The sequence below is a fragment of the Esox lucius genome, chromosome 18 (genome assembly GCF_011004845.1).
Source record: "Esox lucius isolate fEsoLuc1 chromosome 18, fEsoLuc1.pri, whole genome shotgun sequence".
Taxonomy (NCBI): Eukaryota; Metazoa; Chordata; class Actinopteri; order Esociformes; family Esocidae; genus Esox; species Esox lucius.
Window position 1 is genome coordinate 7,174,244 of NC_047586.1, and position 22,890 is coordinate 7,197,133.

A 22,890-nucleotide genomic window follows, 5' to 3' on the forward strand; every position below is an offset into this window, starting at 1 on the left:
GTTCAGTGTAGGTAAATGTCACTAAAGAAACACGTTGCTTTGGAAAGATGACGAACAACAACCTGTGGAAAATATTAACACATCAGCCAGTAAACTAATTATGGATGAGGTATTTCATTGAGAAAAAGCAGGGCGGCTTTCCTGTCATGAAAGAGGACGCATTTGTTCCCATTGGAACCTCAATCTGTACTGTACATAAGCGTACAAGTCTATACGAATGCAACCCACTGTCAAAACACCACAACATTTTCATGTTGTGGGTAAATGGTTCAGTGAGGCATGAGGCCTTTCCTTTGGGGGGGTGTTTTACGCCTTGAGTAGAACTGGTTGGGCGTAGCGCTGTAGTGTTCAGAGTCTTCTGACGCTGCTGGACCATTCAGTGATACGCTTTATCAGGGAGACAGGTCCCCACTCCGGATCTTATCAGTTACTCTAGTGCTCTGTATCTAGATGATGAAGTCAGTGGTTCTGTCTTGACTTGCCAGCCTTTTAAGGTATGGAGGAGACCACCGAGGCAGAGTACCAGGGGCCCGGATTGATCATCTGTGAGTCCACTTCTGTCATGGGCCTGATAAACTGAATCTGAGGGCATTGTGCCTGTATTACATTTAAAACAAATTGCTTGTTTGTTTAATGCCCGACAAAGACCTATTGGTCTCATAATATAGACTTGGTTTCACAATAGACACAATAGACTAAATATATTTAATGGGAGATCACAGTGACACATATGAAGGTAAAGACTTTTGTCAGGTGACAGCTGTGCATTATGTTCACATGAAATACCATAACACTGTAAATCATGTTTCTAACAAATCATAACATAACTTATATCATGTACCAGATGGCATAGCAGTGCCTCTTCTGCACGATGTGATTAATAAGAATAGTCATGTAAACATGATCTAATGTGATGTTTCGGCAGGTCCTGATCCAGGTGTGCGCCCCTTTCACGGGTTTAGTCCAGTTTTCACTCTTCTGTTGACTCTGTTGGTTCTCATTGACGGTGCCTATCTGGGTCCCTAAGGACCTCTTCTTGGGGCCCCATTCAGGCTCTCTGTGGGGTTCACCAGTTTTGGTGTCTCTGCACACAAGGTCAGGTCTCTCTCATGTAACGATTTGTTCCACCGTCTTTGTCCGGCAATGCTTGGGCAGAGCAGCTCGATTGTGTGTGTGTGTGTTTATGCGTGAGGGGGTCTGTGTGTGTGTGTGTGTGTGTGTGTGTGTGCGCGTGTGCATGCCACTCTAGCATGGCCTCAGGGATGAGGGCTGTTGTGTGTGACTGTGTGGGACTGATAATGATCCCAACTCAATATGGCGGGCACTGACCTCCCTGTAATCCCTCATCCTGTCCGGTTGGTCAACATCCCCTTAGCGCACAGATTAGCGCCCAGCTAGTTCTGTAATGAACACAAGGTGCTCACATGCGTGGACGCAGCACTCTCTCTCGTTCGCACACACTGACACACACACTGACACAAACACACACTGACACACACACACACACCTCACCTCACCTCTCTCTCTCCTGCTCGAGCAGGTTGGTGAAGTCATCGCTCTTGTTCATGAAGTCGGTGTGTTTGTGCTTCTCGTTCTCCAGCTCGTTGACCGTGCGCCGATGACACTTCTCGGCCAGCAGCAGCTGTTCCAGCATGCGCCTGTAGGTCTCACGATGCTTCCCCTCCAGCCGCTCCAACTGACCGCCATATTAGAGGGTCTTTAAATGACAACCACCATTGTTTCGTCCCAAAACGGCACCCTGGTCCCGACATCGCGGGAATACTTTTAAAAGAGGGCCCGGAGGTTCACTGCTTAAGGGGATTGGGTGCCATTCGCAGGAATATTCATTACAAACGTCAACCTCTTCTGCTGCTGTCTATGTTTTTGATTTATTTTTGGGTTTCTATAAATTCAGTGGCACTCACCTCTTGCATGGGCATCTCGTAAACATCGTCCCTGAGTGTTGTTGTGTTATGGGTGAGCAGGCTGTCTCTTTGCAGGGCCTGTAGGGGTTTGATGGGGGCAGCTGAGCCGTAATGGGCCTCCAGAGCTTCGGGTCTCGTGCGTTCTGACTTCAACATGTGGATGATATCTTCTCTGGCCTGCAGGCACAAGGAGCAGAGAAATATGTCAGGTTGCCTATGATCCATTTAAGAGACCAAGACATCCTTGTTCTTATTACCTGTCATTGTTTCTACATGATGACTCAAACCTCAGTGACCTGACTGCTGTGGCTTTAAGTATTGGTTAAGACTTGTAGGTTGTAGTTTTTTTGTCCATGGAAATGAATAAAAACAAAGTATCTTTAAATTTCACAAGCTGTCAGATTGGTTGGAGAACGTCCAGCCTAGGGCCAATCATTTACAATTATTCAAATTAAACGCTATTTTTTCTCTGCCTCAAGGTGGGGTAGCTAATGAGATGAAACAGCAAAATCTAGGTGGTGATCTCAACTATGCCCACAAGGGGGTGCTCTTCCACAAATGCAATTCTCATACCCCAGATTGTTTCACAAAATGCCACCCTATTCCCAACACAAGTGGACCACTACTTGCTCAAACATACTCGGGAATAGATGCCCTATGAAGGCTAACATTTTGGACATGGTTACTCTGGCATGGAGATGGAAACCACAAGCATGTTCTTCATCTCACCCCTTAGTAATGGTTCATAGAGTGGACTGATCGTCATACTGCTGGGCTAGGACGTCACTAGCATGTTATTTACATAGTATGAACAAGACCATTCTTGTGTTACTTGACCTTTCTTCAGTGTTTGATTAGATTCATGTTGGAATTCAACATGCTCAGTGTTGGATTTCAATATTAGGGTGTAGGAGGAGGAAAACTGTCGTTCTCTATTCCAAATTAAAACTTGAAAGTTGGCAGCATGCGCTCGTCAAAACCGACCAGCCAGATGAACAGGGGGAGTTCGAGAGAGGGTTTGAGGACAGATTGCTGGGAGCACCGGATTCCCCCGTCTCCCTGTCGGTTTGTTCTTAAATGGAACTTTGTTTGGGAGCCTAACGAGCAGCAGAATTAACACTGGACAAGCCCCATGGGCCTCTGCTTCCTGTTAATCAGGACCTGCACTACAGAGTGGAACCGCTTTGAAAGCTGCTGACAGTGAGGCCAACTCCCACCAGCTGGAGACTCCACCGGTTGCCTCCACACGTTGCCACCGGCCGACTTTCACTCAAACACGGCTGACCACAGATACCCCAGCGGGCACACGGCGGCACAGTGTCCGTGGAGAAACCGCGTGTGCCCCAAACAGCGCCCTACCCCATATAATGTGTACTAGTTCAAAGGCAGTGCATTGTGGGACGCTATCTGGTGCTGGGGCCTATGTCACTGTCTCATACCAAGACTGCGTCTATTGCCACTATTGTAACAGGTGTTACGATAGCGGCAAACCGACAGTGTCCATGGGTCCAGTGTGGGATGGGGCTAACTGGCTAAAACGGGCTGCCTTGTCGCATTGCACTACAGTGACCCCTGCTGGTTGGTTAGGCGCCTGTGAAGCTCGGCCCTGGTTGTTGGCCAGAAAACGCGTTCTTGTCCACAGCGCGTGTGCGTGTGCCAGCGGAGACCTCCAGGGTTAAACAATCGACGCACATACAGTGGATATTAAAAGTCTACACACCCCTGTTGAAATGCCAAGTTTCTGTGATGTAAAAGAATGAGAAAAAAAGAGGAATCATGTCGGAACCTTTTTCCCACTTTCAGTGTGACCTATAATGTGAACAATTCAACAGAAAAACAAACCAAAATCTTCGAGGGGGGAAAAATGAAAAATAAAAACCTATATGTCTGGAGAGAGAGAACTTCTCACCTGCACCTCTCCCTCCATGACCCCCAGCAGACGGAGCAGTTCCTCCTTAGAGAGGTCCCTCAACCCCGCTGTCTTCCGTTGTACGATGCTGATCACTGGGGTCTGCATCCTCCCGTCTTTATCTTTCTCCACTCGCTGGGCTTTCATTTTCCTCTTCACCAGCTCTGGTGTGTTCTCCTCTGCTTTCTTAGCGAAGGCTTTAGTGGGTTGTGCCACCTGGTTAATCTGTCCATCATCTGGGCTCCCCGTGGCTGTGCTGCTCCTGGACCTCATTCTCACCTGCAGGGGTGTGAGGGGAGGGAAGGAGATAAATAACAGGCCCTCTGAGTCCACAGCCCGAATAGTTGACACGTCATCCGTGTATAAATTGAAATGGCCCTCTGGGAGCCTGTAAATCGTGTGAAGACAATTAGTATTCTGACGGTTCTCTTCCCTGGCTTTGGACAGCAGCTATTTTTGATCACAGGGGTCATTGGGGAGGTAAATGTGACTCTACCAACTCCTGGCTGTAACAGGATCATGTTTTGTTTACGAAGCCTGGGTCTTGTACTATGTCATTATCTCTGCAGAGCAACATAATAATGTGTTAATGTTGCATTCTTTTGTAATTAGAAATGAGGTCACCTAGCATACTCACTTGGCATTCTTTATGAATGGGTTAGTTGGTTTTGCAAATGTTTCTCCAGAGTAGATCTCGTTTGGGCGACAGTCGCACACAATTGACCGGTAAAGCTAAAAAAAGGGAACATAATACTTTTCATAATCTCACCCACATTTAAGTTTTAATTACAGAACTGTGGTGTATTAACCATGATTCCCTTCTGATCTTCTACTCTTTCACCACTGACTAATGCCCTGTGTGATTCCTGCTGTACTTCAAAGTACATAATATTTGTCTTCTATCCACAGTGTCTGGAGTGGGTAAGTTATTGCTTTCATTGCTACTTGAACACTGCATTCCATACTAATAATCTAAGAGCAGGGAGGACTTTTCCTGGCCAAGAGCTCTTGGAACCCAGCTGTGCCAAGTCAGATCTATTGTTTCCATTGTCTTAACAGCAAGAGGCAGAGTCCCTCTGTCCATCATCAAACGCCAGGCAAATGCTAAGCTACAGCATGCCTGGCCTTGATTGGACATTGATCAGACCAGTGTGTTTGTTGTACTTCTGCAGTGACAACCCACAGAGGAATGGGTCAGTGCTGCCAGCTTGTGAAAAAATTCAGACCACAAAAAAATACTCATAACAGAAACATTTTCTATTAAGTACAAGTTCCGTGTGAATTAAAATAATTAGCTCTCATAAGGGGAGTCACACTTTGGGCCAGTGCCAGCCAGAATGACGGCATACAAACACGACAACAGTCCCGGCAACACTCACAGAGACCTCAGAGAGGGGGGAAAGAACGAGATGAGAACGGTGCATCTGAACAGGGGCCCAGAGTTCCCCAAGGTGGCGTAGCCTCTGATGAAAGCAGTGTCTGACTCAGACTGAGAGAATCCTGGCAGCTAAAATGGTAGCAGCCACTTCGGAGCTGGGCGTTATTAATAGTTGTTTCAGGGGAGAAGCCAAGGACTCCCAGGGAATGGTCATGGAGCCGACTTCATTTTGACTGTCAGTTTGATTCTAACCAAAACCAAGTCTTGGCTTTATTTTCCTGTGTATAAAAAGCCCATGTTAAAGGCAGACTGAAGGTTGTTCACTTAAGGATCCTTTATTGAATATCTTAAACAAGCTCATGGGAAAGGGTAGCAATTTTTATAATATAATTAATACAATATGAAGTCTGCTATTACAAGTTACAGTAACACTTTAAGTAACTATCTACACACCCTAACCTTTACCACAAACTTTATCCTAATCCTAACCTTAACCCTTACCCTAAATGTTATTTTAAACATAACCTTAACCTTACCAAGAAGTTGCCTTATCAACAGATAATTAGTTGAATGTTTGTTGATAGTATGAAAATTGGGGCTCAAAATAAAGTGTAACCTGAGACATTTGTTCTCTTCTGTCTCTTCAATGACAGTGAAGTTATTTCCTGTTTTTCACAACTTCTTTCCTCTAAATGATGATTCACATGCTGATTATAGGGAATGTATGTGAACCGTGACGGTAAAAATGACACCTGTGTTAACAAGAAACACTTCCTCATTGAGTATGTTCATTTCCTAAAAACTTTTCCCAGTGTCACAAATTAGCATTTGGCTTTGCCGAATGACCACTGAGAGCAACATATGCACTGACAATTCATCTTCACTGAGCCCCTAGGTTTCTGTAGATGCGACCACGTCAGGCTGGGGTCCCAGCTAACACCTCAGCCTTGATAAAACCTGGGACAGCTTCGGTACAAATTGCAAGCAATCCCCCGTACTGCATCCTTCTGTCCAGGCACTGCGGGGCACGAAATAAGGGATCAGCGTTCATTTGAGACGTACCCTCTGCGAATTCTCTGCATACGAAAATAAGGAGGTAAAGAAGGGCAGGACCACTAGCCCGGACTTCAGGCTGCACAGCTGTCCACTGGGGACGTTTTCAGGGTATTTATAGGGGACCCATCCTTCTACTGGTGCAGTGGGATCCAGAATTTGGAACTCCAGAAGGCTATCACTTTATAAGCCATCAGCATTCTAAACCGATGCCAGTGCTGATATTTTACTCCACAGCTGTAGAACTCGCACGCCAGCCACCAGTAAATCTTTGCTGCTGCCTGTCGGACAGGGCTGAGGTGCGCACATGATCGCATAGTGGTTTATTCGTTGCTGATGATTCTCCATGCACATTTGTCTGAGGTTTTGCTACACCCTGTGACAGCCAAAGAGCTCTGCTATTTATGAAAACAACATGGCGGATATTTAGGGGCACGTGTTCTCTTCTCTCACATTCACCTATAGGCCTTGTGACAGTGCACCTAATCTGGGAAACAAAGATTAGTGACGTGGGATGAGGCTGTTAACAGTGACTTTTAATGGATGTAATATATAATACGTACGAACAGCTTAAACAGCTTACTGGCAGGCTGACAATATTACATCCTGGTATTATAGATGCCCCATCTGCTAGTTTCTCTCATGGTGGTCGTCAAGCATTTCCGCTTATCCGTCCAATACTTCCTGATGTCAGACAACCCAGCCCCCCAGGGTCCCAAATATTAACCCTTGGCTTGCATGAACTAACATTCCACATTAACCCCCACCTGCTTCTTGCATTGCCTTTGCTGATAGCTAATTTGAATAAAAGTGTACTTACACAAGCTATAAGGTTGTTCTGTGTAGCCATCTTAAGATGAATACACTAACTGGGGACCTTTAGATAAGAATGCCTGCTAAATTACAAAAATGGAATTTCATTAATGGAAGTTTTCCAGTAGGATCAGGTGTTATGAGGGCGACTTTAATGTGGAACAAGTTGTATGTCGAAGTGCTCTCCTAGAAAAGCCTGTAAAACTAGATACTGACTGTTGCTGGCACTGGTCCAAATTCATCCCACTTGATTTTGTAGCTTTTCATAAGAAAGGCCTTTGAAATGGAATTTGATGCAGCCATGCATGCGACTGAGGACTCCCATTGTGACTAAATATGGAAAGAGGAACATTTTGAAGAAAGAATTTATATTATGAGGATCCAGTCCAGTACTGCTGTAATAACTCACTTAGCATGAAGGGAAGAAAAGACAGCATAGCTTAATTCAGAGGCTTAACTTGACCATAGATGTGTCGCAGCTATTATGACTCCTCTGAAGATGTGCTTTGTATTTATTTTTACCCCGTTTTTCTCTCCAATTTCATGGCATCGAATTTCTGATTAAGGCCCTAATTCATCGCAGCGACTCCCATTGGACTAGTCAATCTCGAGATTTGTTTCTCCTTAAGCACATCTACTATGCGGTTCTAGTTCTAGTCTTAACCAGAATCTTTATACGCCGGAGGAAACTCTCCAGCGCTTTAACTTGACTGAGCTCACAGCCACCCAAGACGCCAAAGGAGTTGCTAGAGTGCAACAAGGCTACACATTCAGTCGCCAACCCCAATAACCTGCATGACGCTGGCCGTGTGCACTAGCCTCCTCTTCTACTACACCATTTGGAGGTCAGATGACAAAAATACACTGAGTAGATTTTGCCCCATTTAAAAAAGCTAAATATCGTGTTGTGTGCTTTCTTGGCAACCCTGCGCACTGTTTCCCAATCCTGGTCCTGGGGACCCAAATTTGGTGTGTGAGTGCTGTGGCAAAAAATAAAACGTGCAACCCTTCAGGTCCCCAGGACCAGGATTGGGAAACAGTGCTAGAGGACAGGGTAGGTCTCAGAGCTGTGTGCAGCATGGGAACCTAATACAGCGTGGCACTTTGTTTATGAGATGATTGAGTGATATCTATTTCGGCGTCTGATTTGGATCATGCTGTTCTCACGAGTTCAGCTGTCACCGTCATTAGGTATACCGCTACCAGCAGGGAGGGGAGAAACAAACTAAAACAAAGTTCAAGTGACTCACTTCTAATGAGAACACAGCTTGATTGGAGCCCCTACAGGCAACAAAGAGATACTCTGCATACCAAACCCCGCTAACCTCTGGGGAAGAATCTGATTGGTTGCAGTAGTTTAAAGTTTGTTCACGTCTGACTCTTGTAGGTGCATAAGTTCAGGAAGAGGGCAATCTGTCTGTTCCGTGAATTCTCCCACCATTCCTTCTGGCCCAGAAACTCTTTTGAACAAAGGTCAGGGTAGGGTCATAAATGACAGGGGCTCCAGATCAAGGTGGTAGAACAAAACTCTGTCGTGGAAGGAAAAGTGTCTCCACAGGTTTGGGTGCACAGAGCAGAGACCAGTTATAGTGAGGTTAAAGCCAGTGTGGACATCTGGTCACATGCGTCTGGTTTAGTCACAAATTCCACATTGCAATGTTTAATTTAATACTGTGGTAGTTATATGGTATCACACCAAATAAAAACATCCAAAACGCTAATATACTATTTTACTGGACATATGCGGACAGCTTGCCGTGGTGTATATGGAACTCTGCAGATCTCAACATGCTGTGCCGCGTTGTTGTCGCTTATTAATATCACGCATTTATAGCCTGATTTAGTGCTGATGGGTGCAGTGGAATATAACTGGGTCCATCTCAATCGGGCCCCTGGCCTGACGGGTACAGTGGAATATGACTGGTTCCTTCTCAATCGGGCCCCTGGCCTGATGGGTACAGTGGAATATGACTGGGTCCTTCTCAATCGGGCCCCTGGCCTGATGGGTACAGTGGAATATGACTGGTTCCTTCTCAATCGGGCCCTTGGCCTGACAGGTACAGTGGAATATCACTGAGTGCATCTGAATCTGGCCCCTGGCCTGACGGGTACAGTGGAATATGATTGGGTCCATCTGAATCTGGCCCTTGGCCTGACAGGTACAGTGGAATATCACTGAGTCCATCTGAATCTGGCCCCTGGCCTAACGGGTACAGTGGAATATCACTGGGTCCATCTTAATCGGGCCCCCTGGCCTGTGGTTGCACATGCTGAGGCCACCAGCAGATGTTACATACTCATACATGCTATATTACAATCCATAACACTTCCAACACTGGAGCTGGACAGAATGCATTCACAGAAGAGACTGCTATGATTCACACAGCGAATAAAGTTGTTTATTGTCTATCTGAGTCAATGACCTGCATCCTTTGGCAAAGTTGCCCAACATTGTCAGCTGCCACCTTACAAGGCTGTAGCCAGGCTGAGCAGACAGCACAAGGGTTCAAACAGAGGCTGGCATAAAAATAGAATTATTGACCAAGTTCAACGCTATTCACACCAAGAATCCAGCCCAAGGTTTTAAGGTTTTTAGCAGGGCCAAGCCAAGGAAAGGGCTTCTCAGAATCCAGACTGTTTCCAAAACTGAAACCACATGGGTGGATCTCACTCAAGAGAGATGGTTCAGCTGAATGGTCAATCCAAAGCCAACAGCAACAGAATTATAATGGAATATGAAATTACATGGTAAAGTGCTTAGAAAACTCAGTGTTTAATGGAAATGGCTAATTTTAAGCTATTGCCATCAGAAATTGAATACCACTACAGACTAAAAACATGGCTTCAACTTGTGATTGCGGCATTATTTCAATAGCCATGTTTCCATTTCTAAGCCAGTTTTGGCATCGTTCACAGTGATTGATGACGACTAATAACTGTTATGCCATTCCACTCACAATTCCATTTAGTTCTTATTCAGTGACAATTTGTGAGCAAGATATATGTCCATTTTGAATATGTCTTCAGAAGCCAATGTGCTAAGACTTAGCCAGTGGTTTTACATTCAGCAAACTGACATCACTGGCCAGATGCAGTTCACTTTCAAGATGACTAGTTTCAGATAAAACTGGCCAACAACAGGGAAATCTCTCCCCCCTTATAACGTGGGTGACAAAGTTACAGCAAAGAAAGACAGAGGAAGAGAGTGGGAGGATATAATGTGGACTGAAGAGATTATTGCTGACTGTGTTTTATTATTTTGATGTTCGCAGCCTATTTTCTCCCTAACCATGAAACATCCAATGTTCTGGTTGTCAATGGTTCCCCTGCAAACATGTGTTGTCGTAGTTCATAGGAAAGTCAGGAAAGACAATTGTTTACAATAAGAAAATAATACAGCTCACTGAATTGTCCATAGGTAGATTTACAGAAAACATCATTCTTTACTGACGGCGTGATACAATTTTAGGAAGCTTTTAATCAGTAACGATTTGTTATGTTCTCATCACTCGTTTGGGTGAGTGTTTCAGCCTCCAGATGAAAACACACAGCACCACTGCTCTTACATTGGTCAGCTGAACCAAATCTTCTGCTATCCCTCTCCTGTGGGCTTGGACTGAGATTCTGCCATGGAAATTATTCTAATGCAGCCTGTTTAAACTGATAATGACAGAAGGATCTGGGGATGTGTGAATGTGTCCCGGGGCGTGGGGTAAGGGGCTGCACATCCCATCATGCACCACACCTTCGGCTCTGCTCCAGTGTGTGGGCAGTTTGGCTGATTTCACTGTAAGGGTGGGCTGATATGGAATGTTAAATAGCATGCTGGTAATTCAAGGTTTCCCTTGACTGACCATGTTCTGTAAGACACACCCTTGTGGATGTAAGAGCACCCACAACATCTGGCTAACACTGGGGAATACCCCTAAACCATCCTATCCTCATATCCAGTCAACATCTGGCTAACACTGGGGAATACCCCTAAACCATCATATCCTCATATCCAGTCAACATCTGGCTAACACTGGGGAATACCCCTAAACCATCATATCCTCATATCCAGTCAGCGTCTGGCTAACACTGGGGAATACCCCTAAACCATCATATCCTCATATCCAGTCAACATCTGGCTAACACTGGGGAATACCCCTAAACCATCATATCCTCATATCCAGTCAGCATCTTGCTAACACTGGGGAACACACCTAAACCATAATATCCTCATATCCAGTCAACATCTGGCTAACAATGGGGAATACCCCTAAACCATCATATCCTCATATCCAGTCAACATCTGGGGATCACTGGGGAATACCCCTAAACCATCATATCCTCATATCCAGTCAGCGTCTGGCTAACACTGGGGAATACCCCTAAACCATCATATCCTCATATCCAGTCAACATCTGGCTAACACTGGAGAATACCCCTAAACCATCATATCCTCATATCCAGTCAGCGTCTTGCTAACACTGGGGAACACACCTAAACCATCATATCCTCATATCCAGTCAACATCTGGGGATCACTGGGGAATACCCCTAAACCATCATATCCTCATATCCAGTCAGCGTCTGGCTAACACTGGGGAATACCCCTAAACCATCATATCCTCATATCCAGTCAACATCTGGCTAACACTGGAGAATACCCCTAAACCATCATATCCTCATATCCAGTCAGCGTCTTGCTAACACTGGGGAACACACCTAAACCATCATATCCTCATATCCAGTCAACATCTGGGGATCACTGGGGAATACCCCTAAACCATCATATCCTCATATCCTGTCAACATGTGGCTAACAGTCGGTTATGCACTCAAACCATCATATACTCATGTCCAGTCAATGTTTGCCAAACAGTGGGTAATTTAATTATACCATCAGCCATCACATCTTCATATCCAGTCAATGTTTGGCTAACAGTGGGTTATTTAATCAAACAATCATATCCTCATTTCCACTCATGGTTTGGCTGACAGTGGGTTATTGAATCAAAAGGGCACATCCTCATACCCATTGAAGAATTGGCTAACAATGGGTTATTTAATGTGATAGCCTCATATCAAGTCAAAATTTGGCTTACAGTGGGTGACTTAATCAAACCATCAGATCCTCATATTCATTCAACGTTTGGCTAGCCGTGGGTCATTTGATCAATCCATGATATCCTCTCATCAAGACAACAATCAGCTAACAGTGGGTTATTCTCTCAAATCATAACATATAGTCACATTTTATTCACAATATTTTTTGGTGATCTGTCAGTATTTCGTACATCTCATCATCCTGTAAACAATGCAATTAATCTCCCTCTAGTCCCCTATTTTGCTGTCATGGGAACAGCAGTGCTGTTGTTATGAAGAAAAACATGAGGCCACTCAGGCCTTGCTCTGCTGTTTCGCCTCACTGGAATATTGCTGAGCTGAATTAGCTTGGTGATCTCATGGTTCGCTGTCTTATCACTTGGGCTGTGGCAAATGATGAAGTAATGCCACAAACACTTAGTTAAGTAGATGATATGGAGGCAAACCGCTGACAGACTTACAGAAGCACAAGGGAATGCGGTGTGACAATGTGAGGAAAAGAAGGAGGGGCGGCGTCTGCAGGTTGTCATTAAGTTGCTTATCGGTAATACCCAAATAACCAGCCAGTAATCTGTTTAAGTGCACTCCCTCAAGCTCATTCAGGCTTGTTAGAGATGGGGGATTCATTTTGGTTTTGTTGTTATTTATGGTGTCATGAGTTGTAATGATACCTAGCCAACGTGCCTTTCAATACACTGTGTTTGCGGGATCCATGTAAAACTATCATACTTACCTTACAGTGCCTTCATAATGTACCCAGACATCACTTTCTCACAGTGCATGTAACAGCAAAAAACCAAGCCATGAAGTGCAAAGGACTTTCCATAGGCAGAATTGTGTTGAGACATAGATCTGGAGGTTGTAAAAATATGCTAAAGCACTGAAAGTTCCCCAGAACACAGTGGACTCCATCATTGTGAAATGGAAGATGTTTAGAACCACCAAGGCTTTTACTAGTAACCAGGATAGAATGGTCTTGGTCTGGGAGATGATGAAAAACCCAATGGCTACTTTAAGAGACCTCAAATGCCAGAAGGACAACCATCTCTGCGGTAGTGCATCAATCAGGTCTTTATTGTAGTGAGGTTGGATGGAAGCCACTCCTGAGTGAAAGGCATATGACAATGTCGCCTGAAGGACACAGAGAATGAGGAAAAATATTCTCTGGTCAGATAAGACCAAAATCAAACAAATGCTACGCCTGGCAAAAACAAAGTTGAGCTCATAAACTGGCTAATAACATTCCCACGGTCAAGTATGGTGGTAGGAGAATCATGCTATGGAAATGCTTCTCAGTGGCAGTGACTGGGAAACTGGTCAGGATTTAGGGAAGACAATGATCCGAAGCACACAATGACAATGTTGGATTGGCTTTGGGACAGGTCTGTCAGTGCTCTCGAGTGGCCCATCCAAAGCCTGGACTTGAACCCCACTGGACATCTATGATCCCAGTTCACTGTTGCTCCCCATCCAGTCTGACAGACCTTGAGAGAATCCACTAGAAAGAATGGGAGAAACTGCCTAAATCCTGGTGTGCCCAAGCAGACTTGCTTTGAGTCATGCCCAAGCAGACTCAAAGCTGTGATTGATGTGAAATGTGCTTCTACAAAGTACTGAATTAAGGGTCTTTGTACATTGAATACTTCAGCTTTTCATTTTCAATAGATTGGCACACAGTTCTAAAAACAACAAAAGGTGTAGAAAGTCAAGGGTTCTGAAAACCTATTGAAGGCACTGTCTGCAGTATGCAGCCAGTTACATCTATAGATGTATATATATATATATATATATATATATATATATATATATATATATATATACACACACACACACTAACTCACATACACACATAGACACACATACAATTATTTATACCCTTAATAAAGATGTCGGTCTAAAATAAACAATAAATGTAATTAGCAAGACTTTATTAAATAAACATGAATTATAATTTTATCCTCATAACAGTTGGTGGAAAAATGAATGTCACTCCTAAGCATTCTCACAAATTGCAGGAACAAATTGCAGGAATACAAAATGGTTACAACATTGAAGATTTTGAATGGCAAGTCCGCTTCTACAGTATCTACAGATATGTACCATTATACAGCTTGTGAAAGAACGTATTTAGGCGTTTTGGGGTTATTAAACCTGGTTGCCTCTACCAAGAGATTGAAACTTGTCTGCAAATGGATCTTCCAGTAAAACAATGACCCCAACCACACATCGAAATAATGAACTGGTTGGTGACAAAATCAAACTTTTACAACGACCATCTTCGTCTCTGAACTGGAATCCAATTGTTATTTGAATTGAAAAGGGTTATCTAGATACGAAAGATCTCAAGGGTCTGGATAGTTTCTGTATGAAGAAATGGTTTAAAATCCCTTCAAATGTGAAAATGATAGAAAATGATAGGAAGATACAATAATTGCTGATATATCTATGAAGGCAAGGGGTACTGAAAACAACCCTGCCAAAAACCCTGAGAGCCTCGAAAATATTTCTAAACAAACTGCTACACATCCCAGGGGACCATTACAAAAGACAATAGATAGTATGACCATTTAACATCCCACAGATCACAAACAGGATTTGTGGGTGGAGTTCCAAAAGCTGACGATAATGACGTAACGACACCAAAGCACAACCAAATTCAAATGGGCAGCGGACATTCATGGTGTCATCACAAAGGGAAAGATGTCTTCTTCCAATTCAAAACGACGTACGACAAAAACAGTGGAAACAGTGATTATTACTGGAACGTTCCTTCGTCTCTTGGGAATGCGTCTGCCTGGGTATGTTACCACAGAGTGGACTCACAGTGGTGGGGGTCGGAGGAGGGCCACTACTACTTGGGTGTGGGGCATTCAAACCCGGATTCTCTCAGGGAATCTCTCATCAGAAGCTGTTGTTTTGGCACGAGAAAAAGTCTCACTCGAAGAGCCCAGAATTTATTTTTGTCTGTCATGCATGCGTCCCATTTTGATAAGAGGTGGTCTTGAACACTACTTAAGTTCTACTTTGATTCAACGCGAACACGTTCCAACCAGTCACATTTTACTGAGAAAGTTAATCTGCTGTCACTGGCCCTAATTTACCATGATTTTCTCTCTACTCTCACATTCTGGTATTTGTACATTTAATGCATCCTCTAGAGAGAGGGAGCTAAAGCTTTCTTCTGGTAAAAGATGTAATCAATTAATGCCTGCTAATGTACCATTTCCTGAGCTGAGCCTGGACAGGACGTAAGAGCGTGAGGCAACACAACCCATAGTTCAGCAGACGCAAGCCATTCATGAAATACACAAATGACAAAAAGAAATGACAAAATGTCAATATTTGTTCCACTATACCAATAAGAAAGGACAACATTGTTGTATTCCACAAGGGTGACATTTCTTTCATGTTCATTCATTTCCTATTATTAAGAAAAGCAGATGTGGCATTGTTCTTACCTGTGGTAACAGCTGACACAAACCTCAGGTCAAAAGGTCAAATCTCCCCTGTGTCTCAATGTCTTCGGTTACCTTGAATGTCTCAATGTCTTCGGTTACCTTGAATGTCTCAATGTTTTCAGTTACCTTGAATGTCTCAATGTTTTCAGTTACCCTGACAAAAAGAGACCATGTCTAAGGTAGATTTTTTATCAGTCCTTTCCCCTCTAAACTGTTTTGAATTTTTGAATCTCCTCCTCACTCCTCTCAAGGTTCCAGAGGCAATGCAAGAGCTGTCTGAAGATAAACACCCAGCTTTGTGCTCTCCAGACGTTTGGGCCAGCAGAGTCTTTCATACTGAGAGGAAGAGTGAGTGAGCAAGTGAGCGAGAGAGAAATAAAGAGAGAGAGAGTGGGAGAGAGACAGAGAGAGACAAAGAGGGAGAATGGGAGAGAGAGCCAGACTGATATATAGATAGAGAGGGAGAGAGAGAGAGGGAGACCAGCAGACAAGAGGACCAGGGCTGCTCTTCTTCAAATTCTACTTTTATTTCAAATGTCCCTTCACACTTGAAATGCTGCTATCTGTAGTTTGATGGAGAACAGACTACAGTATATTAACTGAGATTAGCCTTTTACTAGCCAGGACCCTGCCTTTCCCCTTTTGTTCCTGGGCAGGAGAGTACAGAACTATGTGTTTAGTGGAGTCTGTCTGGGCTATATTTAACAAGTGGTCTCAGTCACTCATGGGTGTTAGCAGCTGAGCAGATTGACCGAGAGTTTTCCAAGCCCCTCAGACAGCTGAACTATCCCAACAACCACTCCCACCAGAGTTGCAGCAGGGTTATGAAGGAGGGCTCAGTCTCCGGTTAGTGGTTCAGAATCACAGGTAAATAACACAGGCTTACCGGCTGTGCTTCAGCTTTTGTTTCAGTTTTAAATCTAATATTCATCTATTTTCCTGTCGAGCAGTTCTTCCCTAAAAAGGTTCAACCAATGACAGTGTGTTTTAACAGAAAAAAACGATTAAGCAAATAGATGAATAAATGCGAGTACATTTGTTCCCAATAAAACGTCAAAACCAGGCATTCTAAATCCATAGCAGGGATTCGTTCTAGTGAGAGTTCTGTTGCTTCTTCACAAACATGACATCTAGTCTTAAACATGGGCTCTGTTGACACCAAAGTGTGGTCACTTTATTGGGTAGGGGTGTATGACTGTGTTCAAGTTTTAATTTAGAATGGCTTTCACACTGGAGCCAGTTGAACAGCACATCTTTCTTTGAAGTCATGGTACTCAGATAATATAAACATTCACCTTGTGAGTAACTCCAGCCACATCAACACTCGCCAATGATATAGAAAATTGTAACTGCAACATCTTGTCAACTCTTTCCAATAAAACGAACCTATCGTTCAATAAATCAAACCGCTTCTATGACAGATGAAAGCCGGAACTTCAGACCGGCGCAGAGTTGCTATGTCTACTTGTTGAAATATGGCGTCTGGATTTGGCCCGAACTGAAAACCTATATTCTTACAGTGTGTAGTGCATTCCTTTTGACCCAAGCCCATTGGATTCTATAAAAAGTGTGCCCTGTGTGCCCAGGTCAAATGTATTGCACTACATTAGGAAAAGTGCATGATTTGGGGTTTACAATTGTGATCGAAAGTTTGCATACCCTTAGAGAATTGGTAATATATGAACCATTTGTAAAGAAAACATGAGCCAGCAGGCAAAACATGTCTTTTATTTCTTATGGGATTCAAAATCAACTGTAGGTCATAACAGAATGGCAGAATCATAAAACATAACATGGCAACAAAGAAAAAAATGAACTGACCCCTGTTCAAAAGTTTGTATACCCTAAGTTCTTAATACTGTGTATTGCCCCCTTTAGCATCAATGACAGCGTGCAGTCTTTTGAAATAGTTGTCTTGGCAAAATGCCCCCAGGTCATGCACAGTCTTTGGTCGTCTTGCATGTATGCATGTTTGAGATCTCCCCAAAGTGGCTTGATGATATTAAGGTCAGGAGACTGTGATGGCCTCTCCAGAACCTTCACCTTTTTCTCCAGTAACCACTGGAGGGTCATTACCGTGCTGGAGCGTCCCATGCGCAGCATGCTTGGAGCATTCCATCCCAAGTCCAAGAGCGTCCCATGCGCAGCTTTCGTGTAGAAGAATGCAAATAGTCTGCCAGTATTTTCTGATAATTTTCTGCATAAATCTTGCCATACATTTTCATAAGATTCCCCATGCCTTCAGAGCTCACACCCCCCCCAAAACATCAGTGAGCCACCACCATGCTTCACACTGGGGATGGTATTCTGTTCACTGTAGGCCTTATTGACCCCTCTCCAAACATATTTTGGTCTCGTCACTCCAAATTACAGTGTGACAGAAGCTGTGAGGTGTGTCAAGGTGTTGTCGGGCATATTGTAACCAGGCTTTTTTGTGGCATTGGCGCGGTAAAGGCTTCTTTCTGGCAACTCGACCATGCAGCTCATTTTTGTTGAAGTATCCTCGTATTGTGCTCCTTGAAAAAAAAAACACAGTCTTTTTCCTGAGTAGCCTATATTTCTCCTGAGGTTACCTGTGGGTTTTTCTTTGTATGCCAAACAATTCTTCTGGCAGTTTTGGCAGAAATGTTTCTTGGTCTACCTGACCTTGGCTTGGTATCAAGAGATCCCCGAATGTTCCACTTCTTAATAAGTGATTGAACAGAACTGACTGGGATTTGCAAGGCTTTGGGTATCTTTTAATATACTTTTTTTTTTCCATTACCTTGCTGCACAGTTTTTGACAGTTCTTTTCTGCTCCCCATGGCTCAGTATCTAGCTTGCTCACTGTATGCTCCATGTGAGCGCTAACAAACTCATTGACTATTTATACACAGGTGCCACAGGTGTGGGCAGGGTAGGTCACTTTTTGAATGTAATCCCTTACAGTTACAAGTTACCTGTCCACATTTGTAATCAGTAACATAACTTTTTGATTACTCAAACTCAGTAACCTAATCTGATTACTTTCATATAAAGAGGAAGGGGTTTATAAACCATTACTTTCTACTTCAATATGATTGGGCTACATCTCTATATTACACGCTAAAGGTCTTATCAGATATTCAGTCTTTCCAATTAATCCAATAAACCTCGCTCTTCCAGAATCTGACTTTTTATCTGAACATAACCAAAAATCTAATGATGCTTAAGCCTGTTCTGTTATTTGTGTTTTATTCATGTTTTTAATTGATTCAAAACATTGTTAAAAAATAAATGGCAATTATTCGAAAAGGGTATATGAAAATTAAGATATAGCTTTTCGCGCATAAACTAAATCTGCAGTAGTCTGTTGATTTGCCCCCGGCACGCGAATGCACGTTTGCAATAGTGAACACCCGCATAGAAATAAGATTTACCCTGCGCGAACTTAACCTGAGATTATAATGGCCACCGAGTGATGGATTTTCAAAACGCAAATGAATGTATCACACATATATAAAATGATATTTATCCTTTATAAGTATTGTTTGTTACATTTGTGTAAAATCCTGGCAGAAACGCAGTAGCATCTTGCAACAACAAAAAACAACAACAAAAAAAAAACATGATTATCTCTGAAATATCTGTGATTAGGAAATAAAAAATAAAAGCAAACAGGTCACTTTCCAACTCTAGGATATGAAGTTTTGCGTTTTGGTTAGAAACCATTAAATTGTACTTGAATGTCAACATCACCCACACACCTCAATTAAGTTAAAGTCATTGTGCAATTTCATGGTTGTTGTTTTAAAACGATCATTCTATATTTTTAGTCCCTGAATTCACATTCAGTGTTGGTTAACATGAGTTGTGCTCTAGGGCATGTCAGCGGTCTGGGCCACTGCCGTCCGTGCGTATGAACTGATGCAGTAGGTTAGAATACCGCCTAATGCTCTTTTATCAACAACAAAAAAACTCCCTCTTTCACCACTTTCCTGTCAGAAAAAGAATAAAAATATATTTTTATAAATAGAAAGAAAACACAAGTCACTTGAGACATGGCTGTGAAACGGACCATGCTGTTATCTAGTTATCTAGTAGTTCAGATAATCATGTGAGCTACATCTGCCCTCTAACCACTATACTGTCCTAATATTCTGCTATTCTTTTCATTGATTATACCCACCTTTAATCTTCATCCTGAAATGTAGCCTAACAGCAATGAACGACATCTGGAAATGTATTGTTTTTTTTCTTTTTAATCTTTCCGGAACATGAAACCTGATGGTACATGCTGCTTATAACTGAGGCTATAGATAAAATGTTCCCTGCCCTGCTAATGCACCAGGAGCGGAAACCAAAGTGCCAGTCATTACCAACAATTGAGTCAGGGCCTCCGCATACTTCCTATACTTCAAGATGGTTATCATGGTCTGAATCTTTCTCTTGAGCTATTGTTTTGCCTACACTGCCTTTGGAAAGCATTCAGGCCCCTTTTCTCCACATTTTGTTTGGAATTCATAACTGATTAACCACTTTAATGAAAATGCATTAAATACTATCTAACTCAGATGCCATAGTGCAATTCAACACTACTGTTGTTTGCTCCTTGGGGTTTAAGGCTGGGTGTTTTTGTAAAAGCACTTTGTGACAACTGCTGTTGTAAAAAGGGCTTTATGAATACATTTGATTGATTGATTGATTGATAGTGTCCAAACAAGACAACTGAACTTAATTCACTGTCAGTTAAACATTGCGAACTAGTTAGCTTAGCCCCCCCCCCCCCCCAAACTAATGGTAGAACTAATCAAATATAACACATTAAATGAATATGCTTGTTGCTGTTTTTGGGGGATTTGTGTTTTTATTTTAGGGAGGGGGGTGTATCTAATGTAAAATAGGGGGACCTGGTGGAAATAACCCTCCTCTAGTAACCCTGCTCTACATTAACCCTCCTCTACATTTGATTATTTAATAGTTTAGATGTAATGGAAAAAATTTTAGTCAGTCATTGTAGTTAGCTGAAAAGGCAAGATATTAAGCAGACACACCTGTTTTCACAGATAGGGGCAACCATTCTCCTATTGGACTGAACTGAATAGGGTCAGTCCATAACGTCTTCAGATATGGGGGCCTTACGTTTTAAAAGGCTACATGCATTTTTTGTCACAAATCAACACATAATATCCCATAATGTCAAAGTGAAAAAACACGTTTTGAGGCATTTGTGATCATCTAAAAAAACTTTAATATCTCAGGTATATAAGTATTCAGACCCCTTGCCATGGCAATCCAAATTGTGCTCAGATTCATAATGTGCCCTTTGATCATTCTTGAGATGTCTGTAGAACTTGATTGGAGTCCACCTGTGACATCATTTAGAAAGGCACCCATGTCTGTAAAAGGTCCCAAGCTTCACTGTGAATGTCAGAACAAAAACCAAGCCAGGAAATCCAAGGAACTATGTGTATATCTCTGAGATCTAGGAAACATTATAAATTATAAAAAATGTACTAAAGTATAAAGTGCCCAGTGGCACAGTGGGCTCCATTACTGTGAAATGGAGGACGTCTGAAACCAACAAAACTCTTCCTAGAGCTGGCAAACCAGCCAAACTAAGTAACCGGGCAGTAAAGGGCCTTGGTCAGGGAGTTGACTGAGAACCCAATGGCCACAGAGCTTCAGAGTTTCCCCTGCCAGAAGGACAACCATCTCTGCAGTACTTCATCAATCAGGCCTTTATGCTAGAGTGGCTGGACCAATATCACTCCAGAGTAAAAGGCACATGACATCATGCTGCCTGAAGGACTATGAGAGCAAGTGGGAAACATATCCTCTGCTCAGATGAGACAAAAATCTAATGTTAGGCCTGAGTGCCAAGTGCTACGACTGATGAAAACAAGGTACTACTCATCAACTGGCTAATACCATCCCTATGGTGAAGCATGCTGATGGGAGCATCATGCTATGGGAATGCTTCTCATTGGCAGGGACTGGGAGACTGATCAGGATTGACGGAAGAGTGAAAGAGCAAAACACAGAGATGTCCTTCAAGAAAACCCAATGCAGAGCCTGCAGGACCTCAGAGTGGGGAGAAGATTAATCTTTCAGCACGACAACAACCTGAATCACACAGCCAAGACAACGCTGGAGTGGCTTCAGGAAAAGTCTGTGAATGTCCTTGAGCAGCCCAGCCAAAGACGGGTCCCCGTTTTAACATCTGTGTGGAGACCTAAAGATCGTAGTTCACCAAAGCTGCTCGCCCAAATTCTGAATACTTTCAGAAGGCATTGTCTTTGCCTTTAACATTCACTGAAACCCCCAAAAGTGGATTAAAATAACCAATATTCAGATTAAAGAAACATTTGGGGGGGTTTAAGTGAAATTAAGTGTTGTTTTAAATGTTATAAGCAACATAAATGCATGCATTATTGTTTTGTTTTTTAACCTTATTTTACCAGTGACCTGGGAGCAATTAGGGTTATCAGAAAACAAATATTAATGGTTAAAAACACACTTGTATTTACAGCATAATGTTTCAGATATGTATAATGTCTAACTGTTGGGAACTGGCGGATGTAGCAGACTTTGCCACACACAGTGTTTCAGGAAACTAACTGGGCGATGCAGTTACAACAAAGATCTGTGCATTAAATGAGACCTCTGTCTGACTTCACATAGGCTAATGTAATGTAATGGATATGCTGACCACCCCAAACCCAAATGTATCAATGCCGACATCTGTCTTGTTATGGGGTCATTGAATACTTCTAGTAAATATCACATTCCACATCAGTGGTATTAGGCAGTTCAGTCTATGAATACATGTTTATATTTTCATGTAAATTGCTTGACCATAATAACCTTTTGTAGGCTAACAGTGTGATGTATTGAAATGTATGCATCACTTTCAATATTGTATAATCAGGAGGCATTTCACATATCTACACAATTACATAGATTATTTTTTCATTATTTAAGTGAATTAATTTATTTTCAAATGCAAAGTTATCTGTTTGTACGTAATACGTCATTCAGGGTTGTAATTATTTCATTTTAACCAGCCCGGCAATGAGGAGTGTAGAGACTATGACATTCGAGGTGGTTGTACAAAAGTTCCTTCTGGAGAGTTGTCGCCACCTAGCAGGTTCCTATGTTTTGGGAACTAAAGTTTTGGGTGGTAGTCCCAGTGGTGATCGGTGTTAATGTGGTGTCATCTGAACACTGTGTCAATGGGGATGGAAATGATGTCCTTGCCATCATCTATACCTCAAATCCTGTGTACTCTTCAAGTAATTATTTGT

The 22,890-nt window shown here is 42.7% G+C and overlaps 1 protein-coding gene across 4 annotated transcripts in view; it reads right to left on the minus strand.

Annotated features, from left to right (window-relative positions):
- The window catches only part of LOC105017840 (filamin-A-interacting protein 1), a 29,185-nt gene extending 13,153 nt beyond the window's left edge, over nucleotides 1-16,032 (minus strand). For 3 of the 4 annotated variants that reach the window (XM_010882764.5, XM_013138669.4, XM_010882762.5), the window contains exons 1-4: nucleotides 15,626-16,032; nucleotides 3,835-4,113; nucleotides 1,926-2,102; nucleotides 1,518-1,696 (exon numbers count right to left, since the gene is read on the minus strand). In XM_010882764.5, coding sequence (XP_010881066.2) covers nucleotides 1,518-1,696; nucleotides 1,926-2,102; nucleotides 3,835-4,107 — 629 coding nt within the window. In that variant the 5' untranslated portion in view covers nucleotides 4,108-4,113; nucleotides 15,626-16,032. Of the gene's footprint in view, nucleotides 1-1,517; nucleotides 1,697-1,925; nucleotides 2,103-3,834; nucleotides 4,114-4,471; nucleotides 4,567-15,625 lie in introns of all 4 variants that reach the window. The other variant, XM_010882763.5, reaches the window with a different exon arrangement.
- Between the last annotated feature and the right edge of the window lie 6,858 nt (nucleotides 16,033-22,890).